The sequence below is a fragment of the Cyanistes caeruleus genome, unplaced genomic scaffold, assembly GCF_971803275.1.
Source record: "Cyanistes caeruleus unplaced genomic scaffold, bCyaCae1.hap1.1 HAP1_SCAFFOLD_106, whole genome shotgun sequence".
Taxonomy (NCBI): domain Eukaryota; kingdom Metazoa; phylum Chordata; class Aves; order Passeriformes; family Paridae; genus Cyanistes; species Cyanistes caeruleus.
The window spans coordinates 19521-35010 of NW_028255907.1; the positions used below are offsets into that span (position 1 = coordinate 19521).

Consider the following 15490-nt stretch of genomic DNA (forward strand, 5'->3'; position numbering starts at 1 on the left):
GGATTTGCCTGGTGCCAGCAAGAGGCAGCCAGGGCCAGGCTGCTGCCTCTTGCAGCTTCAAGGGCCTCCTTCCAGCCTGCCTGTGCCGAGGCTCAGGCTTCTCCGGGCTCTGTCAGGGCTCTGCTGGGGCTCCAGCCTGGCCAAGGCCGGGCCCGCTCTCACCTCACAGGCGCTGACAGCTCTGCACCACAGGAGACCTTGCACAGCACCCTCACTGCTCTTTCTGCTTTCTCTCTTCAGCCAGACTCTCCTCCAGCCAAAGAGATTTCTCTTAGGGATACAAATCCAAGTGGCAGGAACCCAAATACTCTCGAGTCACATCTGCACAGCCTGCATCTGCACGGGATGTTTGCGTTGCACTGCTCCTCCTTTGGTTTTTCCTGCAAATGCCATTGCTGTTTCTGCCTCAAATAGAAATGCCAGAGCTGGGCAAAACTTGGCCAGTTGGCCATATTCCAAAGGCAGTGTGGTCTGGAGAGGATGAATGAAGAGGAGCCTTCCCCCCTTACAAACTGTACCAAAGAAGCCATCAATGTCACTTTCCACCTCTAAGAAAAAACTGACAATTCAGGAGGAAATGTTGAGCTTTCTCACAGGGTCAGAAGGAGAGAAATGTTCCAAAGGAGTTGAGATTTGAGAAATTTTATTTAAAATCCTACTCTACAATCCTACACTACAAACCTACACTACCATCCTGCACTACAATCCTACTCTATAATCCTATTCTACAATCCTACTCTGCAATCCTACTCTGTAATCCTACTCTATTATCCTACTCTAAGTTTTTCATGGAGAAGACAGTTTATAAATTGATTGTTGCATTCCTGCCTCCTCCTTCCACTTCTTTACTGCAAGGATGAGAGGTGCCAGGCTGGACCCAGGCATGGCCGATGTTATAAATTGATGCTGCAGAAAGGAAAAGAAAACAACAAGAAAGCATTATTTTCCAAGCTAAGAGCTTCAAAGGCAGGGGAATACTTTTTAAATGGAAAGGGGATTGAGTCAGAGTAGGTCAGGAGCATGGGGCAAGAGTGCACAGGTTGCCCCAAGAGCTGGTAGGAGGCCCATCCCTGGAAATATCTGAGGTGTGAGTATCCTGATCTCTTGAAAGATGTCTCTGCTCATTGCAGGACACAGACTAGATGACCTTTCCATGTCCCTGTGTGTTAGTTTGAGATGAATTGACATTTAGGGAAAGAAGTAAGAAACCCTGCACAGAAGTGATTTCTTTGAGAGAAGCTGCTGGAAGCTTCCTCTGTGCCTGAGACAGGCCAATGGCTGGCTAGTTCTGAGAACTGACAACATTTTGCACCATTTAGAAATGAGATGCACCTCTGTGATGATGCACATTTTGAAAACCACCAGCCCGGGCACTGGCCCTCTTTGCTTCCGGAGCCCGAAGGTAACGGAGCTCTGGTGAGGCCGGCCCTGCTCGCCCACGGCCTGTGCTCCTGGGGGAGGCCGGGCCAGAGCCCAGCGGCTCCCGGGCGGGGGATGGAGGCTGCGGGACCCCGGCCCCAGGCTGGGCCAGGCCACGGCTGCTGACATCTTGCCCACACTAAACCCTCTCCCCGGCGTGCAGCGACGGCTCCAGGCCGAGCCTCCCCTCCCAGCAGCTCCCGGGCAGAGAGAGGGGCCCAGCACAGCCTGAAATCCAACACCGTGACTGCCATGACCTGGGTGAGATTGAACCCTTTCACTGCACAGGTGAGACCTTTCTTATTCTTGTGGGCCTGCTAATAAAATTTGTTATTCCTTTGAAGTTTGAAGCCTGTTTTGCCCTTCTCCTAATCCATAGCTCCCAGCAAGAAATGAGTTAAGTGCCCTGGTGATTTTAGCCAGCGCTAAAACCCAGCACTCCCTGCCAGCCCAGCCCAGTCTAGGATTGCTCCCCACTGTCAGCTGAACAGCACCAAGGTTGGAAGGGAGGAGGATGGGGGCTCATCTGATGCCTTGGATTTCAGTGGAGGAGGAGCCCATCCCTGGGACACTGTTTCACCTGCAGCCCTTTTGGCATTTTACCTGCAGCAGCTCCTTGGCAGACCAGCGCTGCGCCTCGCCTTTCTGCAGGCAGCAGCTCAGGAAGTCACGCAGCAAAGGCGAGAATTGCTCGGGCTGCCGCAGCTGTGGGGTCCCTTCTGTGGCTATGTGGAATTTAGCCTGGAGAAAAAGGAAACACAAGGCTCCACCTGCTTCTTTCCCATCTGGAACTGCTCTCCCAGAGCCCATTGTTCCAGCTCCACTCTGCAGTGGCAGTTTTTGCCCTGGCAGAGAGGCAGAGATGACTTTCCTGTAGCATTTGGATGACGACTTTCCTGTATCATGAAAAAACCCAAGCCCCAAAGCCACAGCTTTGCCAACATCCAGCAGATCTTGCCTTGGCAGCTGATTTCATTTCCTGATCTAGTTAGTGGCAACTACATCAGCAAATACGTGTTTCCTTCTCGGAGGATTCCCAGCAGCTTGGCAGCCTTTTTGGAAGAGGAATTATGCTATTCTAGCTAACTCTACTATTCCAAGGATTCTTACATGAAAAGAATCTCTGCAGTGCTTGTTGGTCCCTTAAGCACAGCTGCCATAAAACAAAACTCATCAGGCTTTTTGTCCTGTTCTTGAAAATGATGGTAATTGGAAGAAAAGAAAGGAAATGCAGCAGGTGTTCCTCAGGGAAGGAAACAAACCTTTGGAATCTCATTTCCAACACAGACTCATTAAGATGCCTCCACAAATGTGTTGGGTTGAAAATGCCTGTTTGGGCACACAGGAGCCACCTGCAGCTCTGTCTCTCAGCACTCTGAAAATTTCAGGTTCCCTTAGGTGGCAAAAGGAAAATATTCATGGTGAAATCAGAAGTGTCATCCCTGTGGTAACCCTGTGCTCGTTGGATTCTCAAGTCAATGCATTAACGCTGTGCCCATCCCAGAAAGTGCCAGGAAACAAACAGGAGGTTTTGGCAGGCTCTCCCTGTCACCAGGCTCCAGCTTGGTGATATGGAGAAAGTGGCTTGGGTTAGGAAAGAAGGTGGTCACTGAGTGTCTCAGCAGCACTGCACAAGAAGCAGAAGAGACTCTGGCTTTACAGCCTCATCTCCAGGTTTCAGGCAAGTTTCCCTGTGAGAAGAATGGGGCTGCACTTCTTCTCTCAAAAGCGCTGTTTTAGAAACTTGGTTTGGTTTGAGTTTCTTTGCTTCATTTCTGGAAAGATAACAGCAGCTCTGAGATGCTTGTTTCCTATTCTTGGGGCCATCTACACAGCCAAAAGAGCTGGAACGACTTGTAAGGCAAAGCAAAATGCTGCCTGAGAATGGAGATGGTTTGGGCGAGGTAAGGCTTGAGTTCCCCCAGTGCTGTAACCAAAGCTCCAGCAGATGCTGATGTGCTGCAGGGCCATTTGTAGAAGGGGCCTTGGTGGAAGTACTTCCAGCAGATGGCCATGGGATTTTGTGCAGTGAGCAGAGAACACGGGACAGGTGAGAAAGACAGCGGGATCAGAGAGTATTTGCTCCTTACCGATCGAGCAGTGAAACTGTCATAAGGAGTTTTTTGTTCGGCCATTTCAATTGCCACAATTCCAAAAGACCACACGTCCACTTTGGGGCCATATGGTTGACGCTTCACCACTTCAGGTGCCATCCACCAAGGAGTCCCGGTCACCGAGCACCGCTGATTTTGCTCAGGGGTGAGCTGAGCAGAAAGGCCAAAATCAGCTGAGGAGAAAGCAAAATACTCTTTTCATTTTAATACTCTCAATTAGGAAACCAAGCCAGAGAATTCCCCAGTGGAAGTTTGAGAATGTGCAGTTGAATTTCCTGGACAACACTCCCTGCTCTCTTTCCTTAGGGCTCTAACCAAGGAAATATGAATTGGCTACTTCAAACATCCCCCCATTTTTTACACTTCCTCCAGCGGTGCCTTTTGTTCCCCTGAAGGTTTAGATTGCAGCTCCCTCCCTCTGGAAGGAACACACACAGACACACACAGAGCAATAGCACTCTTGGCTGCTTGTGGTTCCTTGTCATAGCTGTGTGCACCCTGCAACTGTGCCTTCAGCCCACAGCAGGGGGGACCCCTGCACTGCCAGCAGCAGCATTTTTGGGGAGCTGGCAGTCACTGAAAGCAGCCCCACACCCCCCATTCCTGGAAGGCTGAAGCTGAGCAAGAATACACTGACCCAGCTTGACAGAGCCGTCGGTTCTGAGAAGGATGTTGTTGCTCTTGACATCTCGATGGATCACATGGTTGGAGTGAAGAAAATCCAGTCCTTGCAGGCACTGAGAGAGAAAAGAGAACCAGGGGGACAAAAAGTAGTGCTGTGAGTTCATCACACAAGCAAGGAAACAGCTGTGGAAGGTTCCCTTTGCAGGGGAATGGGGAGGAATGGCAGAACACAGCGCCATTGAGAGCAAGAGCCTGCTGCTCCCACAGTAGCAGAGCAGCACCTTTCTCAGTGGAGAACTGCAAATGCCAATGCAAGAGACAGAGCTAGAATACAAGAGCAGGGGATAAGAGTACAGGAAGTGAGTCCAGTGAGTGTAGGGGCACTGGCAGACAGTTCCCTTGAGATGCTCTTGCTTGCCCATAGCCGAGCAGCAGCACAGAAACCAAGCTTGGCCCATGAAATCACTCCCGTTCTGAGCCCCTGTTTCCCAGACAATGCAGCTCAAGGCCTTGGAAGCACAGATGGGATCCCTGACCTCCCGACTGACAGCTGCAATCTCTCCTTCAGACATTTGAATCTCGTCGATGAGATCTCTCAGAGTGCCTCCGTCCATGTGCTCCATCACCAGCCAGAGTTCCTCATGCACAAGGTAGCTGAAAAAAGGAAACAAGGCCATGCAGGTGAACATGCACGGCTAGGTTGGTTTTTTGCTTGAGTCTTGTTTCTGGGTCCCTTGGAGACAAGGGCAGAAGAAAAGGCATAGACATTGCCTCTAGGCTGTGCAGTGTTTGCAGTCTGTGCTGTCTCAAGGAGAAAGGCAGTTTAGGAAGAGCCCAGATAAAAAACCTGTCACGCATGGCGTTTCTGGAAATAAGCACCTAGTCTTCCTGGCATGCACAGCAATGGGAAAGAGGGGCAACAATGCAAGGGCAATCCTCTCTTGGATGGTTCATCAGCATTTAAGAAACTTGATAAACTCAAGCCCAAAGAACTGTGGAGGCAATGAACTTAGAAGGTATTGAATTCTTAAGATAGGGCTGATGCAGGTTTTTGAACAATTTTCAGTCTGCATTTGCCAGGGTGGATTCATGCACACAAAATGCAGTCTCTTCCCATCCATTGGAGATAAGTAGAGAAATAATCATTAACAACTCTATTTCCTGCCAGTGACCAAAGTGGGTTTTTAAGCTCTCCTGCTTGTAGTATGTAAACAAACATTCAAGGGATAGGACCGTGACCACTCACCTGGCTAAGTAATTCACGATCCTGGGACTCCTATTACTCTCCATGATCCTGATTTCATTCATGGTTAGTATCTTCCTACTCACTCCTTGCACATTTATTTTCTTTATGGCCACCTCAAATGACATTGAAAAGGAGTAATTTGAGAAAATTGGTAGCATGAGACCACAACACACATGGAGCAAGTGATTTTGGAATGGCACAGCCAAGCTGTGCCCAAGTGCCTTGTGATTAGACCTCATCACCGGAGTAATTAGGAAGTGACATTCCAACAGCCCATTTCTCTGCTCCCTTGGGGGTCAGTTACAGGACATGTGGCCACTGGCGATTTGCCTTGTCCACAAAGCCTGTTCCAAGTGCAATTTGCAGGCTGGCTCCAGTCTGTGCTTCTTGTGCCTTTTCAGCACAGCTCTCCTCAAAGCTCCAGCCACAGCTGTCAGCAGTGGGGAAAGGCCTGGAGAGCAGCAGAGGCTGCAGGGGCTGTTGACATTTACCTCTCCTCCTGTTGCAATGTCAAGTGCTCTGGAAACCTCTCCAAAACCCCTAGAAACAAAACAGCAGCAAAGAAAGGAGAAGCCATTTAGATCTTGCAGTGGAAGCCAGTCCAGACAGGAGAGCTCTGCTGTAAATGCCTAAAAGCTGCAGGTTGCAGGAGGGGTGTGCCAGAAGGCAGATGATGCATTTTCCCCTCAAGTGCCTGGGCACTGGGCCTGTTCCTGAAGCCTTGGGCTTTACTGCCTCAGCTCCAAAAGGCAGCTTATTCCTTCATCTCAGCTATCAGCTTCTAAACTGTGCAATTCTAATCCTGAGCACGGAGTATTTCCTTTAGCAAACTCTTGGAGAGAAATGTTCCTGAGAACTGTTATCTGACAGCTCTCATTGGGGGTAGGTTGTGCTTTCAGGCAAGCAAGATTCTTCTCCTTTCATTAGTGTGGCCAGATGATTTGGAGACATCCAAAAATGTGAAGGAAATGAATCCTGAGCTGTCCCACACTTGAGAGACAAGCAGATTTCCCAGGTTCTGTTCCTTGCTGCAGGCAAGACCTTGGCAGCATGGAGATGTCTTTGACAATGCCTTCTGAGCACACTTGACAAATTCTGGCCAGTACTGAGACATGGGGCAGACTAAGCCCGCTGTCTAAACATGTGGACAACTTGTCTGACTTCCCACTTGATGGATATTCCACCAGTGAAACACCTGGCCCATGGCTGTGTAGAAGTGACTGTGGTTGGACTCACCCGCTGCCAAGACTTTCCAGTTCAATGTATTTTGTGATGGGATTTTCCGTGTTCACCATTCTCCCTGAGGGAAACAAAATGCAAGATTCTGACTTTCAGGCAGAGATCCGAACTTGCAGGAGATGCCAAAGGCAGCCCCGCTGTCTGGGGCTCTGAACCCTCTGTGGTCAGCTGGGCAGCAAGCACAGCAGCAACAAGACAGGCAGTTGTGCAGTACAAATGGGCAGCAGAGAGACTGATTTTGTCCAGTCCTTGGAAGGAAATGAAGCGCAGAGAGCACAGCAGGGCACAGCACAAGGCTGGCAAAGGCCAAGCATGAGCACTGACAAGCAATGGCAAGAAGACACAGCCAGCCTGAGCCCCTGACAAGCTGTGGCCCCCGTTCAGGACACACCAGCATTGCCTTGGAGATCAGACACAGCCAGGTGCAGATCAAGGCCCTTTTGTGTGCCAGCAGGTGAAGGTAGACACCAAATCAGCTGGGATCTTTTCTCAGCCCCACCAGGTCTTTTCTGAGAGCACAGCACTGGCAGCTGTTATGGGCAAGAAGCAGATTAAATGGGTTGTGCTGCAGAATCACAAAGGGCTTGATGTGTTTTCCCAGAGACTGATCTGAGCAGGGCTTGGGCCAATAGGTAGGATTCTAAGAGTCATGGGAATGGCTGGGAATCAGGGATGAAAAAGTGCCATGGATCTGAGGAATACACAGCACAGGGGCTGCAGGCTCGCTCCTGAGAAATGCCTGCAGTGCTGTTTTATCTGATCACACCACGTGGATGTGTCTCTTGGACACATCTTTATAAAAATAAAACTAGGATATTAATTACAGATTGTTATACAAATATCTGTTTCTTCATTGTGGGCCCAATGAAAACATCTCTTGCTCTCTGTTTCTGCTGTCACCTGATGTAGTTTCAAAGGAGTCCTCACTGACAAAAATACAGCATTCTCATAAAAACCTTGTAGATGTAGTAGAGGCAATAAAAACAGTCCTAAAAATGACACCAGTAAGACACATGGGGCAGAACAGCTCTTTCAGGATGGAGAAAAAAAAAAACTACCAAAAAACCACCAAAACCAAAACAAAAATCTATAAAAAACACCACACAGAAAACAGAACCACAACAAAAAGACAAAATCCCAAATCAGTTTCTGTGAAGTCTTTTGGTGCTGACGACAGGTGGGAAGTCTGGAGTCTAAGGAGAATTTAGGAATTAAATACTCTGTTCAGTTTGGCCACTAGCACACAGGACTTGCATAGATCATTTGCTGGGCCACAGCCTTCTGCTGATCCAAGAACAATTCCTGCTGCTGCCTTTAGTGGCAAGGGAATGCCAGGCAAAGCCGAGCCAGTCCAAGCTGCCCTCAGAGGCAGCAGGAACAGCCAGAGCACTCTCTCGCTGCCTCAGAGCACAGTAGTTCCTGTGGGGAGTCCTAAATGTCTCTGGGACACCAAAGTGAGGAGGATCATTTGCTACAGCTCTGCTGGCACGTGCACACAATACACTGCCCCTCAGACAAGAAATACACCAGACGTACTCAGTTGCTCCATGAAGTCTCCCTGGCTCTCCTGGAGCTGAGCAGCAGATGTGTCACTGCTGGAAATGGACAAACTGCCCCGGCTCCACTGCTCAGCTTGGGCAACAAAGGCTCCTTTAGATGCTGCTGCTGCTGCTGCTGCTGCAGCAGCAGATTGAATGGAAGAGCCTGCGTAGATCTGAGAGAAGAAAGGAGTTTGTGTCAGGAAGCTGGCTGGCAGAGATTACCCCGAGTTCCCTTTTCAAATGCAAGCCCTTAGGAAGTTGCTGTTAGCCACATGCAAAGCTCATCAACTGGATTTTTTGGATGCCCACTTCTGGAACCAAATGGTCAAAACCCAAGGTTGGTTTTAATCAAGTTGATGGCCAGTTTCATATTCCATTTTCCTGGATTTTCTGAAGGATGACTGCAACAACAACCACTCCACTTCCTCCCAAGGATCCCTTTCCCCCTCCAAGGGCTGCAGACACATTTGCAGCTCCTTGTTCTAATGTTGGAGCTCCTCCCCCTCAGTCCTCTTTTCCTGCACCATCTTCAGAAGGTGCTCAGCCTGCAGCACTTGTGCTTGGGACAGTACCTGTGCCTGCCGCCGACCTTGGGGCTCTTCATCAGCAGGCATTTGCTGGAAGCCTTCGCAGGCTGCCAGGTGAGATATCAACACGTCCACCTCAAGTCAAACAGAACAAAGCAGTCAGAGACCACAGCTTGTCCCTGTGTGCCAAGGCTCATTGACTGTGAGCAAAGGGAAAGAGCAGCACAGCAGCAGATTCACCAAGGCATACAGACAGCTTGCAGCTTGTATTCCAAATCTGTCTGGGGGACTGTGTTCACTTGCAAAAAGCCCTGAAGAAACAAGGAGAGCAGGAGCAGGCCAGCAGGAATCCCTTGAGATGAGTGCTGGCAAAAGGGGCAAATGACTGGTGCCACTGTCCAGGGCAGCAGCTGAGATTGAGCACAGCAGGAAATGTCCTTCCAAGCAGCTGGGATAGACACTACAGCAGGATGGCACTGAGAGGCATCAGCCCAGCCCCCTGCTGCTCTGCAGAGGAAAGGCAAGAAGGGCAGAAAGCACCAGACTGCAGTGATTGCTGTGCCTATCGCTCTTTCACTCACTCGATTTTCTAGAGCCTCTTGCTGCTGAGCGAGGAGATCTAATTTCTCTTGGATGATTCTCCTTTCTTCCTCCAGCCTCTCCTCCCTTGCCCTGATCCTAGCCTCAGCTTCCTGCAGCTCTGCCAGAAGCTCCTCATCGGAGGCCTGTGAAGAACGACAGAGAGGAATTTCTGTGAGTGGAGTGTCTGCCTCACTTTCACTCACCTGGTTTTGTTGATTTCCTCTCTGCTGATGGAGTGTCATCTCCTCCTGGGTGTTTCTCCTGTCCTCCTTGTGCCTCCTCTTCACTGCCATGATGGCCCTCGGAGCTTCGGGCAGCTCTGCCTGGGGCTCTGCCTCGATGTTCTGTACACACAAATGGAGAGCAAGTGCCTGGGAGCTGCCATCAGGCTCAGCTTCTTCCTCAGTTTCAGCCTCAAAATCACACTCATTCAGTCACTTCTTTCTACTTCCCTACCCACCTCTGCTTCCACTGTAACCTCCTGTCCCGCTGCTGATCTCTGCAGAGGCTCTTTGCTTTCAGGGCCTCTGGCACTCGTGGCCTGCTCAGTCCCAAGAGCTGCGTTTTATGCCCCTCTTCCTGCCCTTCACTCTGTCCCCTGCTGGGTCAGCCTTACCTGGCCATTCTCCAGTGGCTCTTCCACCTGCTGCCCCAGCTGCTCTTCCTGCTCTTGGGCTGGGAACAGCTCTCCCTCAGGCTGGCACGGCCGTCCTGATAAAACAATCTGCTCCTGCTCTTTCTCTAGGAGGACCTGCAGAGAAAGCAAGAGAAGATGGGCTTCAACTTCTCATCCAACATTTGTGGGCCAAGACTCAAAGACTGATGGGCTCCCACGTTCCCAAAGCTCTGTGCTGCTGCTCTCCTGCCTTGTTCTCTGCCTGTGGGGAAGCACAGATTCCAAAGTGACCCTGGCAGTGCAATCAGGGCCCATCTGGCACTGAATCTCCAACAGACTCTTGGGCAGCTGACAGGAAATGTGGGGCATTTCTCAAGGGCCTCCCTCCCCTTCTGCTGTGTCCTGCTTGTCTCTCCCTAGTGACTGACAGCCAGCCCTGTCCCACAGCTCCATCCTGGCTCTGCAGGGGCTTCCTGGGTGAGCTCAGCCCTTGGGAGAGACACTGCTGGAGTTCATGTTCTTTTCAGGCCTGCCCTGCCACTCCTGCCCCTCTGACATCTACACTCTTGTTAGAAATCCTGCTCATTCAGGAGACAAGGATGTGTGCAATTGGATCCTCTGCTGCAGCTCAGAGAGCCTCTATGGCCACCTCAGGATATGGAAGAGGACCAAGGTGTTTCTCCTCCCTCTTTTGTCAGCTGAGAATTCTGAGTGGCACTGACAGAGATCCTCAAAAGGCCCCACCAACAAATTAATTGACACACCCCTAGGGATGCCAATGAAAGAAGCCATGGGTCATGTAATGCATGTATGACCAAAGTCACCAAAAACCACCTAAACCATGGAATTGTCCCACCTCACTAGGACAGGCAGAAATTTATAGGTTAAACAGGGAGTGTCAGGACAGAAGAGGCAGGAGGAGGAAAACAGCTCTAAGGAGAAAAAACAACCATCTCTAAAGGGGTTCTTAGCAACAAAAGACAGCACTCAAGGACTTGCAGCTTTGCCCCCACACTAGGCCCCAATGCAGTTTCCAAAGCTGCAGACTTCACCACAAAACGTATCAAGAGAAACTTGCCACTTGTGGATTTTGCCTCAGAAGAAGGGTTCAGAACTACGCAGTTTGTTTCTTTGGCCACACAGGACAAGAATGGCCGGCCACAGCTTCATGGACAACACAAACATCTCCTTGCAGCTTATCAAAAGCCAAAAGACAGGTGGCCTAAAAGACTCTGCAGAAGTGAAGAATTACTCCAGAAAACTGCAGAACACTTCTCCAGGTCATCCTGAGGTTTCCAAAAAGGGAAAGCAAACAAAGCAAGCCCTGTGAGCCCCAGCAATGCCGTGTGAGCCCTTGGCCATGGCTTGGCAGAAGCCAAGAGACAGAGCTTCCCTGAGCCAAGCAGCCAGCTGCTCACCCGCAGGCAGCAGCGCTTTGGGGCCTCAGCACGACGGCTCAAAGCCCAATTTCCAGCTGCCACGGGATGGGGGAATGGCTGGGTGCTGGCAGGACTCCAGCACTCAGCATCCTCAGCCAGCAACAGCAAGTGCTGGCTGCTCAGAAACTTGCAGCTCTGCCTTGCACTAAAGACAGCAGCACCCAGCACTGGCACTTACTGTCTGGGCATGGTCAGGCTGGGCTGTGACCACAGCTGGAGGCTCGTGCTCCTTTTGCTCATTTTGCTCCTCTTTGGCCTCTTCTCCAGGTGCAGAGGGAGCCACAGCAGAGTCTGCTCTTGCTTCTGGGCTCTGTGGACAGATGGTGGAGTTAGGGACAGGCAGCTCCCTATCATTTAGAACCTTATTTCTCTTCAGCTCGATTTCTACAACCAGCTCTACCAAGCACAAATCATCAGCTTTGATAGCAATGGGATTCTGAGTCTCTCCAACTAAATTAAAATGGGTTAATTCAGCCAGGCAGAAAATAGCTCTGAATTAGAGAGTTCACCCTGGCTACTATCAGCAAGCAACGTTCTCTCTGCAAAGCTGAGCTTTGAGTTCTTTTAAAGCTCTGCAATGGAAAATTAGGAAATAGCCAACAATGCCTTTGCTATTGCTGTTGTAAACATGGAAATGGATCTTCTTTCAGCCCACCCAGCTGGCCCTCTGCACTCTACTGCCACAGGCCAAGCTCACAGTTCCCTGCACAGTTCTGAAACACCAGGAGCATCAAATGTTCCTTTCTGACTCACCTCAGGATCGGCACCTCTGAACACACGGCTCAGATGACCTGCAGTGGGCAAGGAAAAGGAACCAAATTCTTTGAGAAAACTGGAGAGAACAGTGGCCTATTTAGAACAGCATCTGAGAAGATCTCCCAGTCTGCATTTTCAAAGGTGTCCTGCTTGACTGGTGTGGTTTAAAGCAGCAACGAAAAAATCACTAGAAAACTTACTTATTTCTTGCAGTGAGATATGGATTAGAACAAGAGCAAAACAGGCTTAAAACTTAAATGGAATAAAGAAAGTTCATTAACAAAAACTACAAGAATAAGAAACGAGAATGAAACTTCCAGAACAACCCTTTTCTCCCCCACTACCCAACCATTCCCTTGTTTACATGACAACATAGAGACAAAAAACTTTGGAACTTTGGTGTTTACAACAGTCCTAATTCCTGCTAGAGTCTTTTCATCAGTCTTTGTAGAGAAACAGAAGTCTTCTTCTGCTATCTATGGAGTTTCTCACAAGAAAACGATTTTTCTTCATAGCTTTCTATTTCTCTGATGCCAGCTGCCCAGAAATCTGCCATCAGTTGTCTCCTCCCATTTCCCATCACTCTGAGGTGTGTTATGGGTCATGAGTCTAGGGATGTCATTTTTATGAATGAGTTATTCAAAGGCAAAAGTTCTCTTCATCTGTCTCTGTGAGCTTCTCTGGAAACAGAAGTTTTCTCTTTTTGCTTCTTAAAAGCCACAAATCTTCAACTCTTACTTCTCCCCCTCTGTTCCAGCATCTCACAGTGTCACAACTACTTCATCATTTGCTCAAAATCCACACTTGGAAACACTCCATTCCTCCCAATATACTCTGTCATGAATTAAAGGCGGTTTTTTCAGAACACTACTGTCCATCTCCATAGCTTAACAGAAAAATATTTCAGCTTAATAAAGCATCTCCTTATTTCTCTTCCCCCTCTCAATTTAATTTGTTTCTTCACTCTCTTTGATGGGTTGATGGTTGATCACTCCCTCTCCCTCTCTCTCTGGAAAAAAAGGATTAATCTGCATGTCTCATGCAGGCAGTAAAAGAGTTAAAATCTTGCTAAAGCTGCAGATGTTGATGGTGTCAGGTTTCAGTTCAGTGGCAGAAACTGCAAACCAAGTCAGGCTGGCCAGCTCCGTTTCTCCCCCCACCCCGCCCTCTGCAGCCTTGTCCGGCCTGGAGGGGGGGAGGAGGCCGAGACAGAGCCCTGTGACCTCGTCAGAAGCCAGAAACCAAAGAGAGCAAGAAATTCCCGGCCTCACATCTAAAGGTGGTGTTCATAGGTTGATCTCACTTCCCAATAGTTAAAACTGCTGCCAATTCTCACCCATGGCCAGGAATTAGTCAGGAGAAAAAACTCCCATCAGCCTCCAGCAGTTTCAACTTCCCCAGCTCTCAGAGCTATCTTAAAAGTAAAGTCACCCCAAGAGATTGAGCCAGCAAAGTGAGGAAATGCCAGACTCTGCTGCCACAGGCTCTCCCGTGGAGGGAACAGAAGCCCTGCAAATGCTGCCCGCAGCCCCCTGGCTACAGACACCCCGTGTTTTGCTGAAGGTGGTGACAGGAGCTTTACCAAACCAGGGGCATCCTCATGGTCTTTGTGTTTCAATAGCAACCCGGTCACTAAGAAAGAGCAGGGAGACCTACAAAAGCCAGCTCAGGTTCCAGCCAGGGAAAACCTCTACTTACGTGCCAGGTTGGTGAGGTAATAGCCGGAGTAGCCAATGCCATAAATGGCGCAAACGGCAACAGCGAGCTGCTCCATCACTGTAGCACTGCTGTGCCAGTTTGCACACTCTGCTCCACCACAAAAACAAACAAGGCTCCTGTCAGTGTGCAGCTGCCCACTGACAAACGCCTCAAGCAGGAGGATGCTCCTGCACTGAGCAAGCCCAAGAGCTGCTCTGACCCTGAGGCCTTCCGTGCACCAAGGCAACCTTGGGATGTCACCACGACAAGGTGGCATCCATGCCCTGACATCACAAAGCCAATGCTCTGCGCTGCTCTGGGAATTGATGCAGAGCAACCCAACCTTCCCTACAGCAAACACAAAATTGCCTGGGAGCTTCTCCTCTGTCACAAAGGGTCACAAATCCTTTGCTGGGCTGTGGGAAATGGAAAGACAGAAACTTCCACAGATACTGAAGGGTTTGATTTACAGCCTTGGAAGGAGCTTGGGTTCATGCAATGCTAAAGGTTCACAGACGTTGAGTCAAGAATTCATAAGCTTATGTTCCTATAGCTGCAAGTAAGAATATGCCAGAAGTAAATAAGAAACTGTATTGAGTGAGATGATGGAGAGTTTTCAACTGTAATTGTGTGATTTTATAGAGTAGGCTATGAATCTAAATATTATCCTAAGAAGCACATGTGTGTACGTGAGCTAGCAGTCTATTGGGTGAAAAGCAGACACAGTGCAATAGAACTTGGCAAAGGTGAAAGGTGATTAAGTAATAATAAACTCCATGTCAGCTGTCCATTGGGCCAAAATGTGATATATTGCTGTGTAACAAAGAAACTCGTGACTACCTTTGAGCTATGGCCCACTTGTTACCCCTCCAAAATCTCATGCCTTCAGACTGAGACCTTTTCTGATATATTTCAGCAATAAATCGACTTAACAGCACCAGTGGTCCCACCCCTCATTATTTACAGCCTGACAATGGGCCAAACCCTGTTGTTCAAGAGATCCAAGAGTAACTCCAAGACTGCCCTGTGGAGAGAGAAAACAAAGAGAACTTGTCCTAAGAGAACAAAGATTGCTCCTCAGTCAAGGCAGGATGGATGGAACAGAGTTTCTAAAATGAAACAAGTAGCAGAAGCAGAGTAGTTTGCAGAAGAAATTGTTATACAAGCGCTTGTCCTAGGGAAATAAAACTCATGTTGCTAATAGGGAATTGATCATGGCTATTATTCGTTAGCAGCCATCTGAACATTTATACTATTGGCTACCCAGGCTCACACTATTCTAACCCAATAGGAAAAACAGCACAAAAGTGATGTACACTTGTAATAAATGTTTCCAGATATACCACCCCTGGGGACCGTCCATCGTTCATGCGCTGCAGTGCCCCAAGCACCCACATCCTGCCCCACAACTGAGCTCTGAGATGGGACTAAACCAAAGGAAATCGGGATTTTGGCCACTGATGCTTCTGACTAAACCCAGGAATGCCTGTTCCTGTGCCAAAGGAACTGCACAGCCATCAGCCTGCTGCAGCACTGCTGGGGCATCTCAAAGAAGCATGTGGGCCTGTGCCTCACCCCTGGAGCCCCCTGGGCACATTTGTGAGCTACAGAGATGAGGCTGCAATGGTCATAAGGAAAGAGAAGAAGAAAGTCACAGAAGAATGGGGGAAGATGTAGGAGATGGTGGGA

At 49.3% G+C, this 15490-nt stretch overlaps 2 protein-coding genes across 2 annotated transcripts in view; both read right to left on the reverse strand.

The window, feature by feature from the left end:
• Positions 1–15490, reverse strand: part of LOC111922075 (uncharacterized) — an 83503-nt gene that overhangs the window by 16947 nt on the left and 51066 nt on the right. The gene's annotated exons all lie outside the window — the stretch shown is intronic.
• LOC147646237 (uncharacterized) lies at positions 627–13997 on the reverse strand. Its single transcript, XM_086873733.1, has 15 exons — positions 13802–13997; positions 12101–12138; positions 11526–11657; positions 9909–10043; positions 9292–9636; positions 8756–8845; positions 8179–8356; positions 6640–6703; positions 5895–5943; positions 5404–5516; positions 4694–4811; positions 4171–4270; positions 3510–3706; positions 2023–2160; positions 627–906 (listed from the first exon to the last, which is right to left on the reverse strand). The coding sequence occupies exons 1-15, from the start codon at positions 13875–13877 to the stop codon at positions 787–789; spliced, it is 1893 nt and encodes a 630-aa protein (XP_086729859.1). The 5' UTR covers positions 13878–13997; the 3' UTR covers positions 627–786.

Bases quoted from the DNA above. Each gene is read 5' to 3' on its own strand.
- LOC147646237 (XM_086873733.1), bottom strand. From the start codon at position 13,877: ATGGAGCAGCTCGCTGTTGCCGTTTGCGCCATTTATGGCATTGGCTAC. The intron at 9,637-9,908 runs GTAAGGCTGACC...TTGTGTGTACAG, and splicing joins AGCCACTGGAGAATGGCCAG to AACATCGAGGCAGAGCCCCA. The intron at 2,161-3,509 runs GTAAGGAGCAAA...CTTTTTCTCCAG, and splicing joins ACAGTTTCACTGCTCGATCG to GCTAAATTCCACATAGCCAC.